At 38.8% G+C, this 21,086-nt stretch overlaps 2 protein-coding genes across 4 annotated transcripts in view; one reads left to right on the top strand and one right to left on the bottom strand.

Annotated features, from left to right (window-relative positions):
• Positions 1-21,086, top strand: part of TMEM116 (transmembrane protein 116) — a 126,244-nt gene that overhangs the window by 91,430 nt on the left and 13,728 nt on the right. The window contains exon 11 of one of the 3 annotated variants that reach the window (XM_029220441.1): positions 15,582-16,260. The exons of the other annotated variants lie outside the window; for them this stretch is intronic. Within the exon in view, the coding sequence (XP_029076274.1) occupies positions 15,582-15,653 (72 nt within the window). The 3' untranslated portion in view covers positions 15,654-16,260. Of the gene's footprint in view, positions 1-15,581; positions 16,261-21,086 lie in introns of those variants that run through there. 3 annotated transcript variants of the gene reach the window in all.
• LOC114894082 (disintegrin and metalloproteinase domain-containing protein 1a-like) lies at positions 16,357-19,347 on the bottom strand. Its single transcript, XM_029220353.1, has one exon. It carries the CDS (start codon positions 18,965-18,967, stop codon positions 16,448-16,450), a length of 2,520 nt encoding a protein of 839 aa, XP_029076186.1. The 5' UTR covers positions 18,968-19,347; the 3' UTR covers positions 16,357-16,447.

Raw genomic sequence — 21,086 nt, 5'->3', positions numbered from 1 at the left:
CAAATGGATCATAGATATAAATGTAAAATATAAAACTTTTTAGAAGAAAACATAGACTATCTTCAGGATCTAAGACTTGGTGAAGAATTCTTAAACATGATACCAAAAAGCATGATCCATTAAAAAAAATCCATAAATTGGATCTCATCAAAAGTAAAAGCTCTTGTCAAGAACCTTAGCTTGAGACAGACAAGATGGCAGAGTGGAAGGATGTGAGCTCACTGTTTCTTATGAAAACACCAAAATCACAACTAACTGCTTAACAACTACTGACCAAAAAAAAAAAAAAAAAAAATTGCTGGAACCTAACAAAAAAGATCCCCTACATCCAAAGACAAAGAAGAAGCCACAGTGAGATGGTAGGAGAGGGTGCAATCATGATAAAATCATATCCCGTACCTGCCAGGTGGGCAACCCACAAACTGGAAAATAATTATACCACAGAAGTTCTCCCACAGGAGTGAAAGTACTGAGCCCCACGTCTGGCTTCCTAGCCTGGGGGTCTGGTAATGGGAGGAGGAGGTCCCAGAGAATCTGTCTTTGAAGGCCAGCAGGGCTTGATCACTGGAATTCCACAGGACTGGGGGAAACAGAAACTCTACTCTTGGAGCATGCACACAAGGTCTCATGTGCACCAGGACCCAGGGAAAAAGCAGGGACCTCATAAGAGACTGGGCCAGGCCTACTAGACTGGGCTAGTATTGGAGGGTCTCCTGTGGAGGCAGTGGGGAGCTGTGGCTCATTGCAGGGACAGAGACACTGGTGGCAGCAGATCTGGGAAGTACTCATTAGCATGAGCCCTCCTGGAGGCCACCATTTTCTTAAGACCTGGTCCCACCCCCACAGCCTGCAGACTCCAGTGCTGGGACATCTCAGGCCAAACAACCAACAGGGTGGAAACATAGCCCCACCCATCAGCAGACAGGCTGCTTAAAGTCTTCCTGAGTCCATAGCCCTCTAGACACAACCCTTGGCACAGCTCTACCCATCAGAGGGACAAGACCCAGCTCCACCCATTAGTGGGCAGGAACCAGTCCCTTCTACCAGGAAGCCTGTGCAAGCCTCTTAGACAGCCTCATCCACCAGGAGGCAGACAGCAGAAGCGAGAACTACAACCCTGCAGCCTGCAGAATGAAACCACGATTGCAGAAAGTAAGACAAAATGAGACGGCAGAGGATTATGTACCGGATGAAGGAACAAGATAAAACCCCAGAAGAACAACTAAATGAAGTGGAGGTAGGCAATCTGCCCAAAAAAGAATTCAGAGTAATGATGGTAAAAATGATCCAAGATCTTGGAAAAAAGAATGGAAGCACAGACCGAGAAGATTCAAGAAATGTTTAATAAAGACCTGGTAGAACTAAAGAACAAAGAGTTGAAGAATACAATAACTGAAATGAAAAATACACTAGAAGGAATCAATAACAGAATAAGTGAGGCAGAAGAATGGATAAATGACCTGGAAGACAGAATGGCAGAAATCATTGCCGCAGAACAAAATAAAGAAAAAAGAATGACTCGAAATGCAGACAGTCTAAGAGACCTCTGGTACAACGTCAGATGCACCAACATTCACATTCTAGGGGTCCCAGAAGGAGAACAGAGAGAGAGAAAGGACCTGAGAAAATATTGGAAGAGATAATAGCTGAAAACTTCCCTAACATGGGAAGAGAAACAGTCACCCAAGCCTAGGAAGTACACAGAGTCTCAGGCAGGATAAACCCAAGGAAGAACATGCCAAGACACACAGTAATCAAATTGGCAAAAATTAAAGACAGCTCCTCCCCTTGGCTCAGCACAAAGCAAGCATATAAAAAACACAGATGCCTGCTGCTTCCTGGGGAGAGAAAGAGTTGGTAGAGGCCCCTAGAATCTCTGGCCAGAGTTATTGGTTGAGGTCTTCTCCTGTATGAGGCCAGTCTATGAAGACTGAAAGAGGTGCCTCGTTTGTCTGATACACAGACTCCAACACAGAAAGTCAAAGATATGAAGAATCAGGCAAAGATGTTCCACATTAAAGGAACAAAATAAATCTCCAGAAACTGACCCTAGTGAAATGAACATGTATTATTTACCTGATAGAGAATCCAAAAATACTCTTTTAAAAATGTTCACTGAAGTCAAGAGAACAATGCATGAACAAAGTGAGAATTTCAACACAGAGATAGAAGATATTAAAAACTACCAGACAGAAGTCATGGAGCTGAAGAACACAATAATTGAACTGAAAAACAATTCACTAGAAGGGTTCAACATTAGACTAGATCAAGCAGAAGAAAGGATCAGTGAACTTTGGAAATAATGCAGTCAGAGGAGAAAACAGAAAGAAAGAATGGAAAACAGTGAAGAAAGCTTAAGGGACTTTCAGGATATCATCAAGCCAACCATTATAGGAGTCCCAGTTGGAAGAGAGAAAAAAAAGACCAGAAAGCATATTCAAAAAATTGACTGAAAACTTCCCAGATATAGAGAAGCAAGTGGACATACAGATCCACAAACTCTAGAGATCACCAAGCAAGATGAATCTAAAGATAATCCACACTGAGGCGCATATAATCAAATTGTCAAAAGTCGAAGACAGAATTTTGAAAGAGGCTAGAGAAAAGTGACTTGTAACATACAAAGAAACATCCAAAAGACTCTCAGTGTTTTTTCCAGCAGAAACCTTGTAGGCCAGAAAGGAGTGGCATGATATCAAAGAGATATTAGCATTCCCTTGTTCATTGCAGCCAAGATTCACAATAACCAGATGTTAAGATGTGGAAACAGCCTAAATGTTCATCAACAGATACAGAAAATGTGATATACATATGATACTATTCAGCCTTAAGATATAAGGGTATCTTGCAACATGTGATGACATGGATGAACCTTGAGGACATTATGCTGAGTAAAATAGACCAGACACAGAAATACAAATACCTCATTATTCTACTTATATGAGGTATCTAAATTAGTCAAACTCATAGAATCAAAGAGTTGAATGGTGGTTGCCACAGGCTGGGGTATGGGGAAATGGGAATTTACCAATCAATGACATCAAGTCTCAGTTAAGCAAGATGAATAATTTCTAGGGATCTGCTGTACAACATTGTACCTAGAGTCAACAATACTGTGTTGTGGGTGGCAATGAATTGGGAGATTAGAATTGACATATATATACTAATATGTATAAAATAGATAACTAATGAGAACCTGCTGTATAGCACAGGGAACTCCACTTCGCTGTATAGTAGAAACTAACACAACATTGCAAAACAACTGTACCCCAAATAAAAAAAAATACTGTGTTGTACACTTAAATTTTTGTTAAAAATTGTTGCGTTCTTACCACAGTACAAAAGTGAATAAGTTAGAAATGTATAATATGGGTACAGAGGATTTTAAATTATACAAAACTATTTGTGCAACTCTATCATCACTAAATTTTAAAATCCAAAGGAAAATATGAAAAATTCTTTATGGAGGTAATATAATTTTTTAAAAGGTATTTATTTATTTATTTTTGGCTGTGTTGGGTCTTCGTTGCTGCACGTGGGCTTTCTCTAGTTGTGGCGAGCGGGGGCTACTCTTCATTGCGGTGTGCGGGCTTCTTATTGTGGTGGCTTCTCTTGTTGTGGAGCATGGGCTCTAGGCACGCAGGCTTCAGTAGTTGTGGCTTGTGCGCTCTAGAGCGCAGGTTCAGTAGTTGTGGCTCACAGGCTTAGTTGCTCTGCGACATGTGGGATCTTCCCGGACCAGGGCTCAAACCCGTGTCCCCTGCATTGGCAGGCGGATTCTTAACCACTGCGCCACCAGGGAAGCCTGGAGGTAATATAATCTTAATTCCCTAACTTAATAAAGATGGCATTTTTAAAACTCCAAAATAAATTTCACTTTTTCTGAATGTAGATTAAAATAATTTTAAAAGATATGTTAGAAATAGAACCTTGTGGTATATTAAAGGAAAACACCATGCTCAAAAAGAATTTATGCCAGAAACATAAGCATGAGTTTAGCATTAAGAAGTGTATCATCATAATTCATCACACAAAAAAGTTAAAGGAGAAATAAATATAAACATATGAATGCATGCCATAAAGTTGTTAAAATTCACTGGCTATTCCTATTTTAAAACTTTAATGGGAAAACAAAGATACTACATAAACATGGTAAAGACCATTTACCAAAATGTAATGCCAAATAACATATTAATTAGTGAAACAATGAAAGTGTTTCCAGTTAAAATCTCTTTCCTTTGCCTTTTCGTCCTGGACAATTTGAATTCTACTAACAGCAGATTCTCCCCAGCATAAGACTTTGTCCTAGAAGACTTTGTCCTTTAATTTTTAAAGTTGTAGGCCTCAGACTTCTCTGGCCCCTTCACCCTTTACAATCGACCCCTTGCATTTTCCCCAAAATTGAAGTGTCAGAAACTTCAGTTTCAGGTGCTTTTTTTCAAATTGGCTCACTATGCTTTCCAGCGAGTATCTGTTGGATATTTGGTTTTTTCCTGTTCTCAGGTCCAGTAGGCATCCCATTACTTCTCTCTGCTTTCTCCATGACAGTTACTATTTACCACTTGGGTCTTGGAGTTATTGGTAGTTTGTCCTTATACACCATACCTTGGGGTTTGTAAGATGACTTATCACCTTTTGTTGTTGTTTGTAGGGTTTGATTTTTTACCATCATAGTGCTTTGTCTGTTTTTATGGGGTGATTTGAGGAGATTTTTAAAAATTGCACTGCTGCTGCCACCTTCTGAAAATCTCTCTTCCTTATATTTAAATTTGTTTTGTAGCCTTTAAGAAATTGAATGCTACATCCTATGGTAAATCAATTTTTTTCATGGACTGTGATATGGAGCCTTACTACAAGGTTTTTTTTGTTTTTTTTTTTTAACATAGAAACCCGAATTCAAGACTCAGTTTGTTTATTTGCAAATTTTTTTATTTTTGTCATTTACTCTCTTTGGGCATCAGCTTCTTCGTTTGTAAAGTGGAAATAATATCTATATGAGCTTTTCTGATGATTCAATAATATTTGTAAAAATGCTTTGTAAAATAAAAAGTGCTACACAGGCACAGGATATTGTTATCAACTTCCTTCACATATTCCCTTTTGACTGAGAACTTTCCTAGGATTTCCCCTTTCCCATTAATTTTTTCCCAGTTTTATTTATTTATTTGCTTATTTATTTATTTTTATTGAAGTATACTTTATTTACAATGTGTTAGTTTCTGGTGTACAGCAGAGTGATTCAGTTATACATATATATACACCTGTTCTTCAGTTATACATATATATACCTATTCTTCAGTTATACATATATATACCTATATACATATATACACCTTATTCATTTCCATTATGGTTTATTACAGGATATTGAATGTAGTTTACTGTGCTATACATTAGGACCTTGTGTTTATCTATTTTGTATATAGTGGTTTATATCTGCTAATCCAAACTCCTAATCCCTCTCCTACCCACTTTCCCCTTTTGTTACCATAAGTTTGTTTTCTATGTGTGTCAGTCCATTTCTGTTTCATAAGTAAGTTCATTTTGTATCGTATTTTAGATTCCGCATATAAGTGATATCCTGTGGTATTTGTTTTTCTCTTTCTGGCTTACTTCACTTAGTATGATAACCTCTAGGCCCACCCATGTTGCTGCCAATGGCATTATTTTATTCTTTTTTGACTGAGTGTAGTATTCCATTGTATATCTATACCACATCTTCTTTATCCATTCATGAACATCCATTCATGTTCATGTTGCTGGACATTTAGGTTGCTTCCATGTCTTGGCTATTGTTGCTGTGAACATTCAGGTGCATGTATATTTTTGAATTAGAGTTTTGTCCAGATATATGCCTGGGAGTGGGATTGCTGATCATATGGCAACTCTATTTTTAGTTTTTTAAGGAATCACCATACTGTTTTCCATAGTGGCTGCACCAATGTACATTCCCACCAACAGTGTAGGAGGGTTCCCTTTTCTCCACACCCTCTCTGGTATTTATTATTTGTAGAATTTTTAATGATGGCCATTCTGACCGCTGTGAGGTGGTACCTCATTGTAGTTTTGATTTGCATTACTCTAATAATTAGCGATGTTGAGCATCTTTTCATGTGCCTGTTGGCCATCTGTATGTCTTCTTTGGAGAAATGTCTATTTAGCTTTTCTGCCCATTTTTTGATTGGGTTGTTTGGTTTTTTGTTATTGAATTGTATGAGCTGTTTATGTGTTTTAGAAATTAAGCCCTTGTCAGTTGCATCGTTTGCTAATATTTTCTCCCAGTCCGTAGGTTGTCTTTTCGTTTTGTTGATCGTGTCCTTTGTTGTGCAAAAGCTTTTAAGTTTGATTAGGTTCCATTTGTTTATTTTTGCTTTTATTTCTGTTGCTTTGGGAGACTGGCCTAAGAAAATATTGCTATGATTTATGTCAGAGAATGTTTTGTCTATGTTCTCTTCTAGGAGTTTTATGGTGTCATGTCTGATATTTACATCTTTAAGCCATTTTGAGTCTATTTTTGGGTATGTTCTAACTTCATTGATTTACATGCACTGTCCAGCTTTCCCAACAGCACTTGCTGAAGAGTCTGTCTTTTCAGGACACATTTTTAAACTGCAGCCTAATTGACCTTACAAGTTTGGGGTGATGACTGTAATTGTTTTAAAGTATCCTATAATGCCCAACATAGTCATTTAACGTTAATATTTTGGTATGTACTGGAAGTTCTCTTACCCTTCACTTACCTACTCATTTCATTAACTGATGTTCTCCATTCTTTCTCTAAAACAAAGTGACAGTCACAACTCACTGGACATTTAGCATTAGTAGGCTATACTTTAATATCTACTTTCCTTACGTATCTGCTTCCACCAAGTACCAAGTTATGTTTATTTCCAAACCTATTTGTGCAAGTTATACTTATGACTATGGTACCTATGACTATAGTACCCAATTAAATATTACATAAAGTGTTAAGATGTGACTGTAAAGAGAAAACGTTTTTGCACTGAGTCAAATGATTTGGAAAAGCTACTTGAAAATATATATTATAGCATTAGATGTGAACACGACAACTGTAAATGGCAGAGAGGTTCTTTTAAAAAAGATCACGAATCATTCTCTATTTACATTTTACTTCCATTAATGAACCAAACAGAAATAAAGGTTCTTACCTACCACATCAAACAATAGTCCAATAGACGAATATTCAAGTTGTTTAAAGTATGTTCATATTAATTTTTAGAATCCCATTTAGTTAAGCTTTTTGGTTAATAACCTACATAAATACTGTTGATCACTCCTTGAAACACTTTTGCACTTGGCTTTCCAGACGTGACCCTCTCCTGTTTCTTATTTTACCTCCAGTATGGCTCCTCCATACAAAGTCCCAGGGCTTGTACTCTCAACCCTTTGCTGGAGCAAAGGTTTTTTTTAATTGAAGAAGATTGTAGCAAAGTTCTTACTATATCATCAGGAATATTTAACCCACCATGGAGGTCCAGGGAATTAGCCAGGCATGAAATCCTTTGCAGAAATGACAATGCCTTTCCCCAAATATCTTGATGCTATTTATTTGAATTACATCAAATACAGTAAGCATTTATAATGCCCAAGATCCCACCAGAGCACTTTCTTTGAGGAGCTTATGTATAAATGGACCCACCTTCAAGACATAATGAGTTAAAAAAAAAGCATGGTACTATTTATGTTATACTTACATACATGAAACAATACTATATATTTTCTTTCTACCTTAAAAGAAGGTCTAGAAACAAACACACCAAACTGATAATAATGGTTCCCAATGAGGAGGATTAGGAAGTGATTAGGACTACTGATAAAAGGGAACTTTAGCCTTATATTTAATATTTTTACTTTTATAATTTTTTTTTTTTTGGTACACACCACGCAGCTTGCGGGATCTTAGCTCCCCAACCAGGGATCGAACACGTGCCCATTGCAGTGGAAGTGTGGAGTACTAACCACTGGACCACCAGGGAATTCCCTAATTTTTTTACTTTTAAAAATAGCTTTACTGATGTATAATTAAGCTACTACAAAATTCACCCTTTCAAAGCTCACAATTCAAAAGTTTTTAGAATAAATATTGTGCAACTATCACTACAATTTAATTTTAGAACATTTTTATCACTCCAAAAAGAAACTTGTTCTGGTTAGCAGTCCCTCCTCACTTTCCCCCTCAGCTTCTTCCACCCCAGCTTTCTGTCTCTGTGGATTTGCCTATTCTGGACATTTAACATAGATAGAATGATATAATATGTGACCTTATGTGACTAGCTTTTTTCACTTAGCATAATGTTTTCAAGATTCATCCATACTGTAGCATGTATCAATACTACTTTCCTTTTTATTGCTGAATAATGGTCTGTTGTATAGCTATACAACATTTTATTTATCCATTCTTCAGTTGATAGACATTTACATAGTTTCCACTTTGGGGATGAATAGTGATGCTCTGAACGTTTGTGTACAAATTTTTGTATGGGTGTATGTTTTCATATTTTTTGGATATATATGTTTATAGGAGTGGAGCTGCTAGGTCATATGGTAACTCTATGTTTAGCATTTTGTGGAACTGCCAAACTTTGTTCCAACATGGTTGCACCATTTTTAAATTCCCACCAATGATATGTAGAAGTTCCAGTTTTTCCACATCCAGAATCTGTGTTTTTATCTTCAGCATCTAGTGCAGTTCCTGGCATATAAATGTTTCTTGAATGTGAAAACTTGAATGAAAGAATGAATCTATGAAAAAGTGAACAAATGTGTTGAGGTCAGATTTCATATTTAATAGCAATTCACAGTAAAGGTATTGACCATTAGTTTCTCAATTTTAATCTTTTTTAAATTATTTTTTAATTTATTTTATTTTTGTCTGTGTTGGGTCTTCGGTGCTGCACGTGGGCTTTCTCTAGTTGCAGCGAGCGGGGGCTACTCTTCGTTGCGGTGCATGGGCTTCTCTTTGCGGTGGCTTCTCTTGTTGCAGAGCACAGGCTCTAGGGGCACAGACTCAGTAGTTGTGTCTTGTGGGCTCTAGAGCGCAGGCTCAGTAGTTGTGCCGCACTAGCTTAGTTGCTCCGCAGCATGTGGGATCTTCCCAGACCAGGGATTGAACCCGTGTCCCCTGCATTGGCAGGCAGATTCTTAATCACTGCACCGCCAGGGAAGTCCCTCAATTTTAATCCTGATTCATAATTCTAGGGTAAGTCAAGGTCCATGGATTTATCACCTACATTTGATCAATTGACCGTTATTTGGTGTTATGAACTTACATTATTCTATTAATGAACTTACAGTTAGTCCTATACATATCACAACCAGTTGGGTTCATATAATATTGTTTTGTCTACAAAGACAGGTAGATTATAAATTCCTTGGATTCAGGGAACATGGTTTATAATTTCTTTGTATTACCAGAAATAATTGTGGTGATATGCTCGTAAGTGTTTGACAATTGGTACTCAAATTTGTATGATTTACCTATTTCTGTGCTGTAAATACTCCCACCACCATGGCCAATTTCAAGCTACCAGTATGATGTCACTGAACACAGAATTGGTAAGATATGCTACAGTGAGCTCTCACCAGCGATATTAACTTGCTGTAGCACATCACTAATACCAAAAAGAAAACTGACGATGAAATCAAATGACCTAAAATTCCAGTCCTGACTCTGCTACTAATTAACTATGTGACATTGCCAAACAGTTCTCCTTTCTGAGCCTCATATATACAATTGAGCTATTTCTATTAACCTCAAAGACATTTGTGTTATTAATAAGAAAAGACAATATTGTACAACACAAGGAATATAGCCAATATTTTATAATAACTGTAAATGGAGTATAACCTTTAAAAATTGTGAATCACTATACTGTCTACCTGTAACATATAGCATTGTACATAAACTATACTTCAATTGAAAAAAAAAAGAAAAGACATGAGAAAGTACCAGTTTGGGACATCTAATGGATGGTCAGGTATGAATGTGAATAGCTCAACCGTGGAGCTGGGTCCCGATAAGAGACTTATTAGTCAATACTTGTTGACCACTAAACTCTAGGCAAAACCACATACGCTGAGGCTAACTCAGCTCCTTACTTTCCTTCTCTGAAGATCCTTCTGCCCACTCTACCAGTTCCCTCTTCTTCTATAACTTCCTGACAGGTTTTTTTCCCATAAATATTCATTTAAAAAGATAAGTATTACAAAAAAGAAGACAGTTTGATCTAGTTAAATGTAAGTGGAATTTTTGGAAAGCATAAACTGAGTCCTCATTTCAGGGTAGACCCTAGTTAGAAATTTCTGGGATTTATAACTTGTTATAACTTGTGGAGATTAAGAGGATGTAGGATGGGCAGGAAATACCCTATAAAGGCTTAATTTGTTAATATGATATGCAACAAAGGAAAACAATAGTAACCTGGACAAATATTTATTGACTTTATTTTGTTCTGAGCAGAAGTCTAAAAGTTTTACATATTAGTAATCCACACGATAACACTGCAGGGTATTTATGATTTATCCAGTTTTATGGTTGAAAGAAACTGATGTTCATAGGGTAAAATTAAGTTATCCAAACTCACTGCTAAGAAAGATGAGTAGAGATTCAAAGCTAAATCACTATGACTTCAAAACCCAAATGATTTAGCCAACCTCTCAAAATAGCCCTAGAGTTGGCCAGTGGTATAGGAAGTGGTATGCCTGGATTAGAAGTTTAGATTCCATCTTAGTGAGTGCATTGAAGGAGCAGAAGGCCCCAAAGCCCAAAGTACTATTCCTAAACCCTTAATGAGGTGTGGGAAACTTTGTTAATTTTTTTTTCATAGAGAGATGTCCTCTGAAACTACCGCTGCAAGGCCTTAAAGGAGAGGGGCAGGCTCCCATAAATCACCTCGGCCTTATCCCCTGCTAACAATAATGAATTCTAGCTGTGGAATTACTGCCTCTCAGAACCAGCACAACACAAGCAGCCAAAGCTTGAGTTAACTCAAGGTAACAGGATTGCTTGAAGCATGATACTGGGAGGTGCTTCTCACCTGGTCTTAGTTTCCTGAACATGTCTGTCAGTCATCCTGAGAGTAGAATTCTGCCAAGAGGAGTGGTGGGGAAGAGAAAGAAATAACAGGAAGATAGCATATTTGGAGAATAGGGCCCAGAAGAAAATCCTAGATGTACTATATTCAGATTTGTGTATTTAGAAGTATTTTGTTGGCAGTATTATTTGTAGAGGCTAAAAACAAAACCATGGAAGCAAAATTCATGGCCAACTATTGAAAATGGCTGAATTAACTGTAGAAGATACTTAACAAAATACCATGGAATACTATGCAGTCATGAAAAGAAATGATTTAGAAATATAGGATGACTTGCTGAGCTTGCCACTATGCAGAGAAAAGCAAGATTCAAAGGAATATAAATAATGTGAGCTCAGTTTTAAAAGATTACCCCTAAAACACACTATATATATATATATATATATGTATGTGTGTATACTTACATGACTATGGAAAAGGATACGGAAAGTTGTACACTAAGTTAGCAGTGATTTTCAAGAACAAAGTGAGGAGAGCTGCAGCCAGTGAAGGGGGTAAAAAGAGGAGATGATCATGAAATAAATTAAGATAGCATCTTCTTAAAGGGAGGGAGTCCAAAATAAATGGAGCATGTAGGATAGGATCCCATTTTTAAAAAGTATTTGGGTCTGGGCTTTCTGAAAATAACAGGGATTACAATTCAGAAAACAGGAGATAATGGATGTGTGACATCAATGCATCAAAACTCAAGAGGCAGCAGTCTTCCAGAGGGCAGTACCTTCCAGCCTCTTGTGCCTCGGTCCTTTACCTGGACCCTCTTAAACAAACCCTGGGTCCCCAACTTCCAACTTTTCTCTCAACAAAATCCTTCCTTCTCAGTGATCAACATTACAATGAGCTCCATAAGGATGTAATTTTGCCTACACTGAAGACAGGTCATCTTTAAGTTTAGTCGAGCTGTATAAATCATGTCTCAACCACTCTAGTGAGGAATAGGCCTTGAGTTTTATCTTAAAATTTCACTGAAAGGTTCTCCCACAAGTAAATGCAGATTTTGCCTTTGACTCTGATTAAGCAAAAACTACTGAGAATTTGAAATGTCTGTAATTATAGTTCATTATGCTACAGGTTTCAAAGACACAAAATCTATCTCATAGGTAAGGTCATAGTCAAAGTATTTAGCTCCCCCCACCAATCAGCATCTGGAATTAGAAGGATTTTCCATAACAGAGCATAAGGTGGTGGAGTGTGCATATTTCTGGGGGGAGGGTTACGAAAGATTCATCTCCTCATTCTAGAGTAATCACCTGGAGCCATGACATATATTATGGAGTGTGATAATGGAGCTTAAATATTTTGACAGCTTTATGTATAGAAGCAGGTGAAAAATTATTTTAAAGTTGTTCATCATTTTCGTTGCTGGAGGAAGATAGCCTTTTTTTTTTAATTGGAGTAAAATTGCTTTACAATGTTGTGTTAGTTTCTGCTGTACAGTGAAGTGAATCAGCTATATATATACCTATATCCCTTCCCTCTTGCACCTCCCTCCCACTCTGCCATCCCACCCATCTAGGTCGTCACAGCTCACCAAGCTGAGCTCCCTGTGCTATACAGCAGGTTCCCACTAGCTATCTATTTTACACATGGTAGTGTATTTATGTAAAACCTAATTTCCTAATTCGTCCCACCCTCGCCTTACCCCCCTGTGTCCACATGTCCATTCTCTACGTCTGCAACTCTATTCCTGACCTACAGATAGGTTCATCTGTACCATTTTTCGAGATTCCACATATATGCGTTAATTTACAATATTTTTCTCTTTCTGCCTTACTTCACTCTGTATGACAGACTCTAGGTCCATCCACATCTCTGCAAATGACCCAATTTCGTTCCTTTTTACAGCTGAGTAATATTCCATTGTATATATGTACCACATCTTCTTTATCCATTCATCTAACGTTGTACATTTAGGTTGTGTAATAATGGAGCTTAAATATTTTGACAGCTTTATGTATAGAAGCAGGTGAAAAATTATTTTAAAGTTGTTCAGCATTTTCATTGGTGGAGAAAGATTGCCTTTGTTTTTTGTTTTGTTTTTTTTAAGAGACTACTTAAGTGAGATTTTGGTCCACACCCACCCCAAATGATGAATTCTACTCAAGAATGAAATTTGAGCCCATTGCTAACATTATGCTCAGTGGTGAAAAAGCTGAAAGCTTTTCCTCTAAGATCAGTAACAACACAAGGATGCCCACTTTCACCACTTTTATTCAACATAGTATTAAAAGTCATAGGCAGAGCAGTTAGGCAAGAAAAAGGAATAAAAGCATCCAAATCAAAAAGGAAGAAGTGGGCTTCCCTGGTGGCACAGTGGTTGGGAGTCTGCTTGCTGATGTGGGGGATGCGGGTTCGTGCCCCGGTCTGGGGGGGATCCCTCATGCTGCGGGGCGGCTGGGCCTGTGAGCCATGGCCGCTGAGCCTGCGCGTCCGGAGCCTGTGCTCCGCAACAGGAGGGGCCACAGCAGTGAGAGGCCCGCGTACCGAAAAAAAAAAAAAAAAAAAAGGAAGAAGTAAAACTGTCACTACTTGCAGATGACATGTTATATATAAAAAGCCCTAAAGACTCAACCAAAATACTGTTAGAACTAATAAATGAATTCAGTAAAGTTGTAGGATGCAAAATCAATATACAAAAATTAGTTGTGTTTCTATACACTAATAACAAACTATCATAGGAGAAATTAAGAAAACAACCCCATTTATAATTGCATCAAAAAGAATAAAATACTTGGAATGAACTTAACCAAGGAGGTGAATGATCTATACACTGAAAACTATAAGACATTGATGAAGGAAATTGAAGAAGATGCAAATAATAGAAAAATATTCTGTGTTTATGAGTTGGAAGAATTATTATTGTTAAAATGTCCATAATAGGGCTTCCCTGGTGGCGCAGTGGTTGAGAGTCCGCCTGCCGATGCAGGGGACACGGGGTCATGCCCTGGTCTGTGAGGATCCCACATGCTGCGGAGCGGCTGGGCCCGTGAGCTATGGCCGCTGGGCCTGCGTGTCTGGAGCCTGTGCTCCACAGCAGGAGAGGCCACAACGGTGAGAGGCCCACGTACCGCAAAAAAAAAAAATTTCCATAATACCCAAAGCAATCTGTAGACTCAGTGCAATCACTATCAAAATTCCAATGACATTTACCACATAAATAGAACAAATAATCCTAAAATTTGTTTGGAACTATGAAAGACCCCAGATAGCCAAAGCAGTCTTGATAAAAAAGAACAAAGCTGGAAGCATAATGCTTCCTGATTTCAAACTATATTACAAAGCTATAGTAATCAAAACACTATGGTATTGGCATAAAAACAGACACATAGATCAATGGAACAGAATAGAAAGCTCAGAAATAAACTCATACATATATAGTCAATTAATTTACAACAAAGAAGCCAAGAATATACAATGAGGAAAGAACAGTCTCTTCAATAAAGGGGAAAACTGAACAACCACATGCATAAAATGAAAGTGCATCACTATCTTATACCATATACAAAAATTAACTCAAAATGGGTTAAAGATGTGAAAGTAAGATCTGAAACCATAAAACTCCTAGGAAAAAAACATAGGCAGTAAGCTCCTTGACACTGGCCTTGACAATGGCTTTTTGGATTTGACACCAAAAGCCAAGGCAACAAATGCAAAAACAAGTGGAACTAGGGACTTCCCTGGTGATCCAGTGGTTAAGACTCCATGCTCCTAATGCAGGGGGCCTGGGTTCGATCCCTGGTCAGGGAACTAGATCCTACATGCCGCAACTAAAAGCCTGCGTGCTCCAACTAAAGATCCTGCATGCCTCAAGGAAGATCCCTCACGTGGCAATGAACATCCTGCATGCTGCAACTAAGACACGGAGCAGCCAAATAAATAAATATTTAAAAAGGAAAGAAAAAACAAGTGGAACTACATCAAACTAAAAGGCTTCTTTCTGCACAGCAAAGGAAATCATCAACAAAATGAAGTCAACCTATCGAATGGGAAAAAATATTTGCAAATCATATATCTGATATGGGGTTAATATCCAAATATAAAAAGAACTTATACAACTCAATATCAAAAAGAAAAACGTCCAATTTAAAAATGGACAGAGAATCTGAATAGACATTTTTCCAAAGAAGACATAAAGATGGCCAACAGGTCCATGAAAAGGTGCTCAACATCACTAATCACCTGGGCAATTAAGGACATGTCAGTTGTCTTCCTGCTCACTTTTTTTTACTAAAGGAACAGGCTCACGAGGCAGTGGCGAATGTAGATTCAGTCATACCTGGGGCCGTTTGCAGGTTCCACCCCTTATCAACTCTAGAGCAAAAGTCTTTGGTCTCTGTTTCTTCATGTACAAGATGGAGGTCTCATAGGGTGGATGGGAGGATTAAATTAAGACAACAAATGTAAAGTAGCACAGTGTCTTGCACAGAATGCATAATGTTATATTGTATGTGCTTTGTGCTCTCTTTACAGACAATTGACTACCCTCCAAAGCTCTGTTCCTTTGGACTGTCAGTCAACAATGTTAACTTAAAAAGAAAATGAGAAATATAATAAGTGAAGTCGAAAAACAGAAAAGAAGGAACAATTAATACTTTCAATTGAACTCCACACTAGACAAGGTTGTCTCTTGCCTAAGTTGCTCCCTTTCCCCCATGCACCCAGACCCAGGGTGATCGGACAACCCTGGATCAGATGTAGCCCCTTCCAAGAGATCCCCAAAATAAAGAAGCCTCAAGGACTAGGCTGTATGGAGTCTGAAGCGATGCTTCATCTTAAAATAGCTTTTTATTTATTTTAAATTACCTTTTATTCGTGAATAGCAACTTTTGGGGCAAATTAGATTACTCAACAGATAACATTTTTAAGATAATGTGTTATGAGTGGGATTAATGACCCTGTGATAGTCATAGGTAGAGATAATACTGTGTATCAAACAATGTAAATGGAAGATGGTAGGCCCTGAAAAGTAATTTCAGATCAGAAATTGGCCCAAATGAAAGATGATATTGATAGGTATGATTCATGAGAAGAGCTTAAATAAAATTGTTTCATGAAATGGGAAAAAAGCAAAAATATAGAATATTTTATGAGTTCATATATGAACATATAACCAAATTACTAAAATGAATACTGAAAGCAGGGGCGTCTCTGTTCCCATGTTAGTATGTTTCTGTAGACTATATATCCTGTTCAGAGCTACAGAAACCATCAGTTCTCACTTCACCTTTGCTTCTCTGAGCCCCTCTTTCCCACTCAGTGCTTGAGATATTCGATATTTTTGGATTCTTCCAATACACTTCTGCCTTTGGTTATCCTTTTCCTTCACCTGCTACCTCTTATGGTGCTGGCTCTCCTGGTGGTGGGGCCTCCGGCGGCAGCAGCATTGCCTCCAGCGGTGGGGGAGCCTCCAGCGGCGGCAAGGGGGCCTCCTCTTCTTGGTCCTTGTCTTCTGACTCCTCCTCTTGTATCCCCACTGGTAGAAACTCCGTTAAGAATCCCTCACTAGTGGTTTCCTCTGAACTTTCCTCCAAGGTATGCCCTAGGGTCTCTACTGACTCATTTACAGCCCTGAGGGTAATGTAAAGTATTAAAACTAACAACAATATTAAAAGAAATGAAGGGAGTATGAAAATTAGCTTGCCAACATTTCTAAACTCAATGCTACGATGAAAAGAACCGCCACCTACACCTACACTTTGAATTTCAGTTGGTTTGCCAGGTGGACCACTGTCTACACTACCACCATCTCCTGGACCTCTGCAGTCAGGGGGAGCATAGCCAGCCTCACAATGGCAGTGCCTAAAATTGTTGCAAACTCCTTTACCATTACACATTTCTGCTGGTTTGCAGTCATACTTGAGCACAGCATAATCAGTACAAGAGTAATTTACACAGACTTTGTTTGGAGCACAAAGAGTGCCAGTGTGTACATCTCCATCATCAGGGATATCAGTAGTGTTATAGGCATCCATGCTCCAGCACCAGTCATCTTCATGAGCGACCTGGATCAGTGTATGATTTGGTTTGATTTGTGGTACCTGTCTAACATTTGTACATATAAGTTTCCCACAAAATATATTATCATCTACACACTTCAAATATCTTAACCTAGGTGAGTTGGTAATACCACAGTTTCCAAACCGGTCCCCTCTTCTGTTCATTGAAATGTAACAGTTTTCTGGGGCAGACCTTGCAGAGAACCCATATATATCCATGCACTGATTATCAGGGTTCTTACAGCGACCTCCAGCGCAATAGTGAATTCTATCACACGTTGTACCATCTATCTTATAGCTGTCTATGGGGCATTCTCCAGAGGAACCATCACAATACTCTGGGAGGTCACACTCCCCCAAAGCAGGACGGCACATGAATCCCTTATATTTCGGTTGGCATTTAACACAGCAGAGTCCATCACCACACTCTGCATTCTCCTTCAGCCTACATGTTTGGTCACAGCATGGGTGATTGTCACAGTCAGAACCACAGTCACACTGCTCGTCCTCTTCTACAACACCATTTCCACAGCGGGAATCCCTCCGTACGCGGCCTTTGGGCCCAGGCTTGTTAAATAGACAGGCCCCTTTGTGTTCCCAGAGGAACTGGTAGAAGAAGTCAGAGCTGCAGTTGCTGAAGCCACTTTCTTTAGTGATATTTTCACGCATGAGGCCAAAGGGTTTATCTTTACAAACGCAGGCCGAATGGTCATGCGGAATACCCAAGTTGTGCCCAAGCTCATGGACCATGAGTGCTGCAAACAGGAGGACATCCTCATGGTGGAAGGATTCAACAGCTGCTGCAAAATCACTTGAACAGGCACCACTGAGAAATGCCTGCCCTGTATCCTCTTTAGGATGGTGTCCAACGATCATGTGGGCAACATCATGCTTCACACGATGGAAGAGCCTCTCTTGTCTCCAGCTATTGAAATTCCTGAGTGCAACTTGCAGGTCCACTGGGACCTGTATGAGGTCCCCCTCGGTCCAAATCTCCATTCCAGCCAGCACCACCTCTGTGTTTATTCCCCTAGTGAAGCTGTTGGCCAGAGCAATGATGTCCATTACTCTCTGGACTGTCTCATTGACGTCACTGCCCCACATTTGGAACCGCTGGTTGTCGACCACGACAAACATCTCCACGTATTTGGTATGTGACCACAAGTAGGATGGCACCTGCTGACTGCGAGGCTTGCTGCTCTCTTGTTGCTGGCTGGTGAATGCCACTTGGCTGTCATTGGAAGTGACACTACAGGAGACTAGAGCTTCACGGGCCATGGTGTACAACACATGTTCAAACCGTTTTGAAGAGTGAATGGGCTCAATGCCATAGGATTTTGCCTCCTTAATCAGGACGCCTCTGAGGCCTGAACAGGTGTTGACAGAAACAAAAGAACCTGGGACTCCTTCTATGTAGCCTTCATAATGACAGTCATGTGAGATGAAAGGCATTTCTTGCCCCAGGATGCCATTGTGGTAGCTGAAGACTGGAAAGTTATTCACAAAATAGTCTCTCTTCACCTTCAGGTGAATCAGCTGTTTCTGGCCCTGCATAAATAGCACATAGGAGAGCTTTTCCACTTGGTCTTCCCTTCCTTCCACTGTCAGACTCTTGGGGGTGACTGTTTCATAGGAAGAGTAATATACTGATCCCAGGTCACAGTACAAGCTTGGCAGAGAAATCACCAACAGCAACACAATCCTCAAACTGAAACATGAAGATCCTGGCACTGGCCCCAGCCTCAGATCCCTCTTCTGCTGAGCCCAAGTCTGAAACTTTATCTTACCCTCCTTCAAGGCCACTTGGTTTTTCCGTAGAGAAGGCAGTATAGAGGCAGAGTGTGTCACAGACGCTGCCATGTTAAATCAGTTGATGATGCAGGGCCTATGTCCAGCAGCAGCAGCTTTCCCTGACACGCAGACCCTCCGTCACAGGTATTCACTTCAGATCTATGCTGGCTCCCTTATGGGTGGGTACTGCCCAACTCTGAGTCTTACAGACCTTGGGGCTGTGTTTCTGTTCTTGCTTTTCTCTCGGCCTTCAGTGGTTTCCTTACTATATGACTTCCTTCCAACAGCAATGGTTTTAATGCTCCTTGGCTAAGTTCCCTTTACGCTTACACAGAGATATATCAAGTAGAAGGCCTGTAATGATTCAGCCAGGACTGTTACTCAGGTAAATTATCCTTATCCTTAGCCCAGGGCCACACTACTCCTGATATCCGTTAATCTGCGCATTCTTTGAAACCCAACATTCTGGCAGGAGGTCAGGGGGGAGGGGATGGGGATTCTTCGGGATCTCAGAGCAGGACAAAGCTCTCTGTTGCCCATTACCTCTTTTCCTCATTTCTGTAGTATTGAGGGTACTGTTTTTCAGTCCAGCCCTCCTTTGTCAGGGTCTGGTTTTTCTCCTTTAATTCAAGAAAACTTGTATGTGGATGCACAAATTCTCCCTCATTAACTTTTGTTCATAACAGATGAGTTTAGCCACTTTGTGTCTGCATATATACATAATATTCCTCTAATAAGTTTTCCTAATGCACAAACGTACTAAGTGTTAAATGAAAGGAGTTCAGTTTCACTACGGAGACTCACAAGTGACTAAGATCAAAGTTCAGTTCCTCCCAACATAAAAACAAAGTCTGGAATAAAACTAAACTCTGATTAACCAGGTATCTAGTTACCATTTCATCAAGAAAATAAAAATGGACTGTATAAGAGCTTTTTAAAGACTTCTTTGCTTTCGTAACTAAAATTGAACTGTAATGTCTATGGAAGTCCTTGGATTTGATTTTGATGTTGATCTCCTGGTGTATTTAGCAGTATAAATTTAAAAGGAAAAAAGCCCTATTTAACCACATTCCTTGCCCAGTTATTCTCCTTTGCATCATAAGATGAACTAAAGACTCTACATCTTTTATCTTGCATAAAAATAATTTTATATTAAGTCAAGTATCTACAATATAAAACCTTCAAAATAAGGGTTATGGCTATAAGTACCACACAAAAATGGAGAAATGCCTTATATAATTCAAAAGAGAATGGAATAGTACTACAAGATCTCAGATATAAGCATGAGAGTAGATCAACTCATTATCCCCAGTTAATAATATTTAATTCCTAATATAGATGAAAAAATTAATCATCCACATCTAGCAAGGAAATTAATACTATCATATCACAAACACATTAAAAAATTTACAGCAAAAATGGTGAAATGATTTCCAGCTGGATTTCTTTTCTCCTTGTGTTCTGTATAAGAGGAAAGCCTCTTAAAATTATGTAACTTGGAAATTATCACAGATTTAAGATGTTCCCCTGTGTCTTAACCAAACAGGCAGGGAAAATTTAAGTCATTCTGTGGGACAAAAAAGTCAATAATGAAAGACCACTTCTACTTTTTTAAATAAATAAAAATATAATTAAAATCAAATATCCAATTTTCCAGTTCTCAAATTGAGACACATTTTCTTCAATAAATACACACGCACGCAAGCATTCACACACAAGATCTGATTTAAATCATTTGACTTCTTCAACCAATAATTCCTTCAACTTGTTCTATCTCAAATGAATACAAAAACAAAACTCTTTTTAAAAAGCAGTTCCTCCTATCATATGTTTCAGACAATAAATTTCTCACAGGTGTTCTCCTATAGCTTATACAATACATTAGCCAGAAAAATACAAAAGTTGTTTTGCATCAAGCAGATTAATAACTATGGTAAAGTCTAAAGGTATTTGAGTAATGGTTTTATAGTAAGCAGAGGGTTAGCAAATCATGTAGGAAAACTGAAGACTCTAACCTCCTGCCTATGAGAACTGTTCTTACAGTGTGAACTTCCTGCAGGTACAGGCATTAGACAGACAGGCCAAAAGAGACAAGGATGATTTTGTTTCACTTCCAGTACATGTGAATGTTTTATTAGTAAACCTGACTGGTAAAGTTAAAGCAGAATTTGCTACTGGCCTACAAACA

This window comes from Monodon monoceros, unplaced genomic scaffold (genome assembly GCF_005190385.1).
Source record: "Monodon monoceros isolate NGI ecotype Baffin Bay Population unplaced genomic scaffold, NGI_Narwhal_1 Super_Scaffold_1, whole genome shotgun sequence".
Classification (NCBI taxonomy): domain Eukaryota; kingdom Metazoa; phylum Chordata; class Mammalia; order Artiodactyla; family Monodontidae; genus Monodon; species Monodon monoceros.
This window is presented reverse-complemented; position numbering and strand designations above follow the sequence as displayed.

What these genes read in the sequence shown, in the direction of transcription:
- LOC114894082 (XM_029220353.1), bottom strand. Translation starts at nt 18,967, where the DNA reads ATGGCAGCGTCTGTGACACACTCTGCCTCTATACTGCCTTCTCTACGG.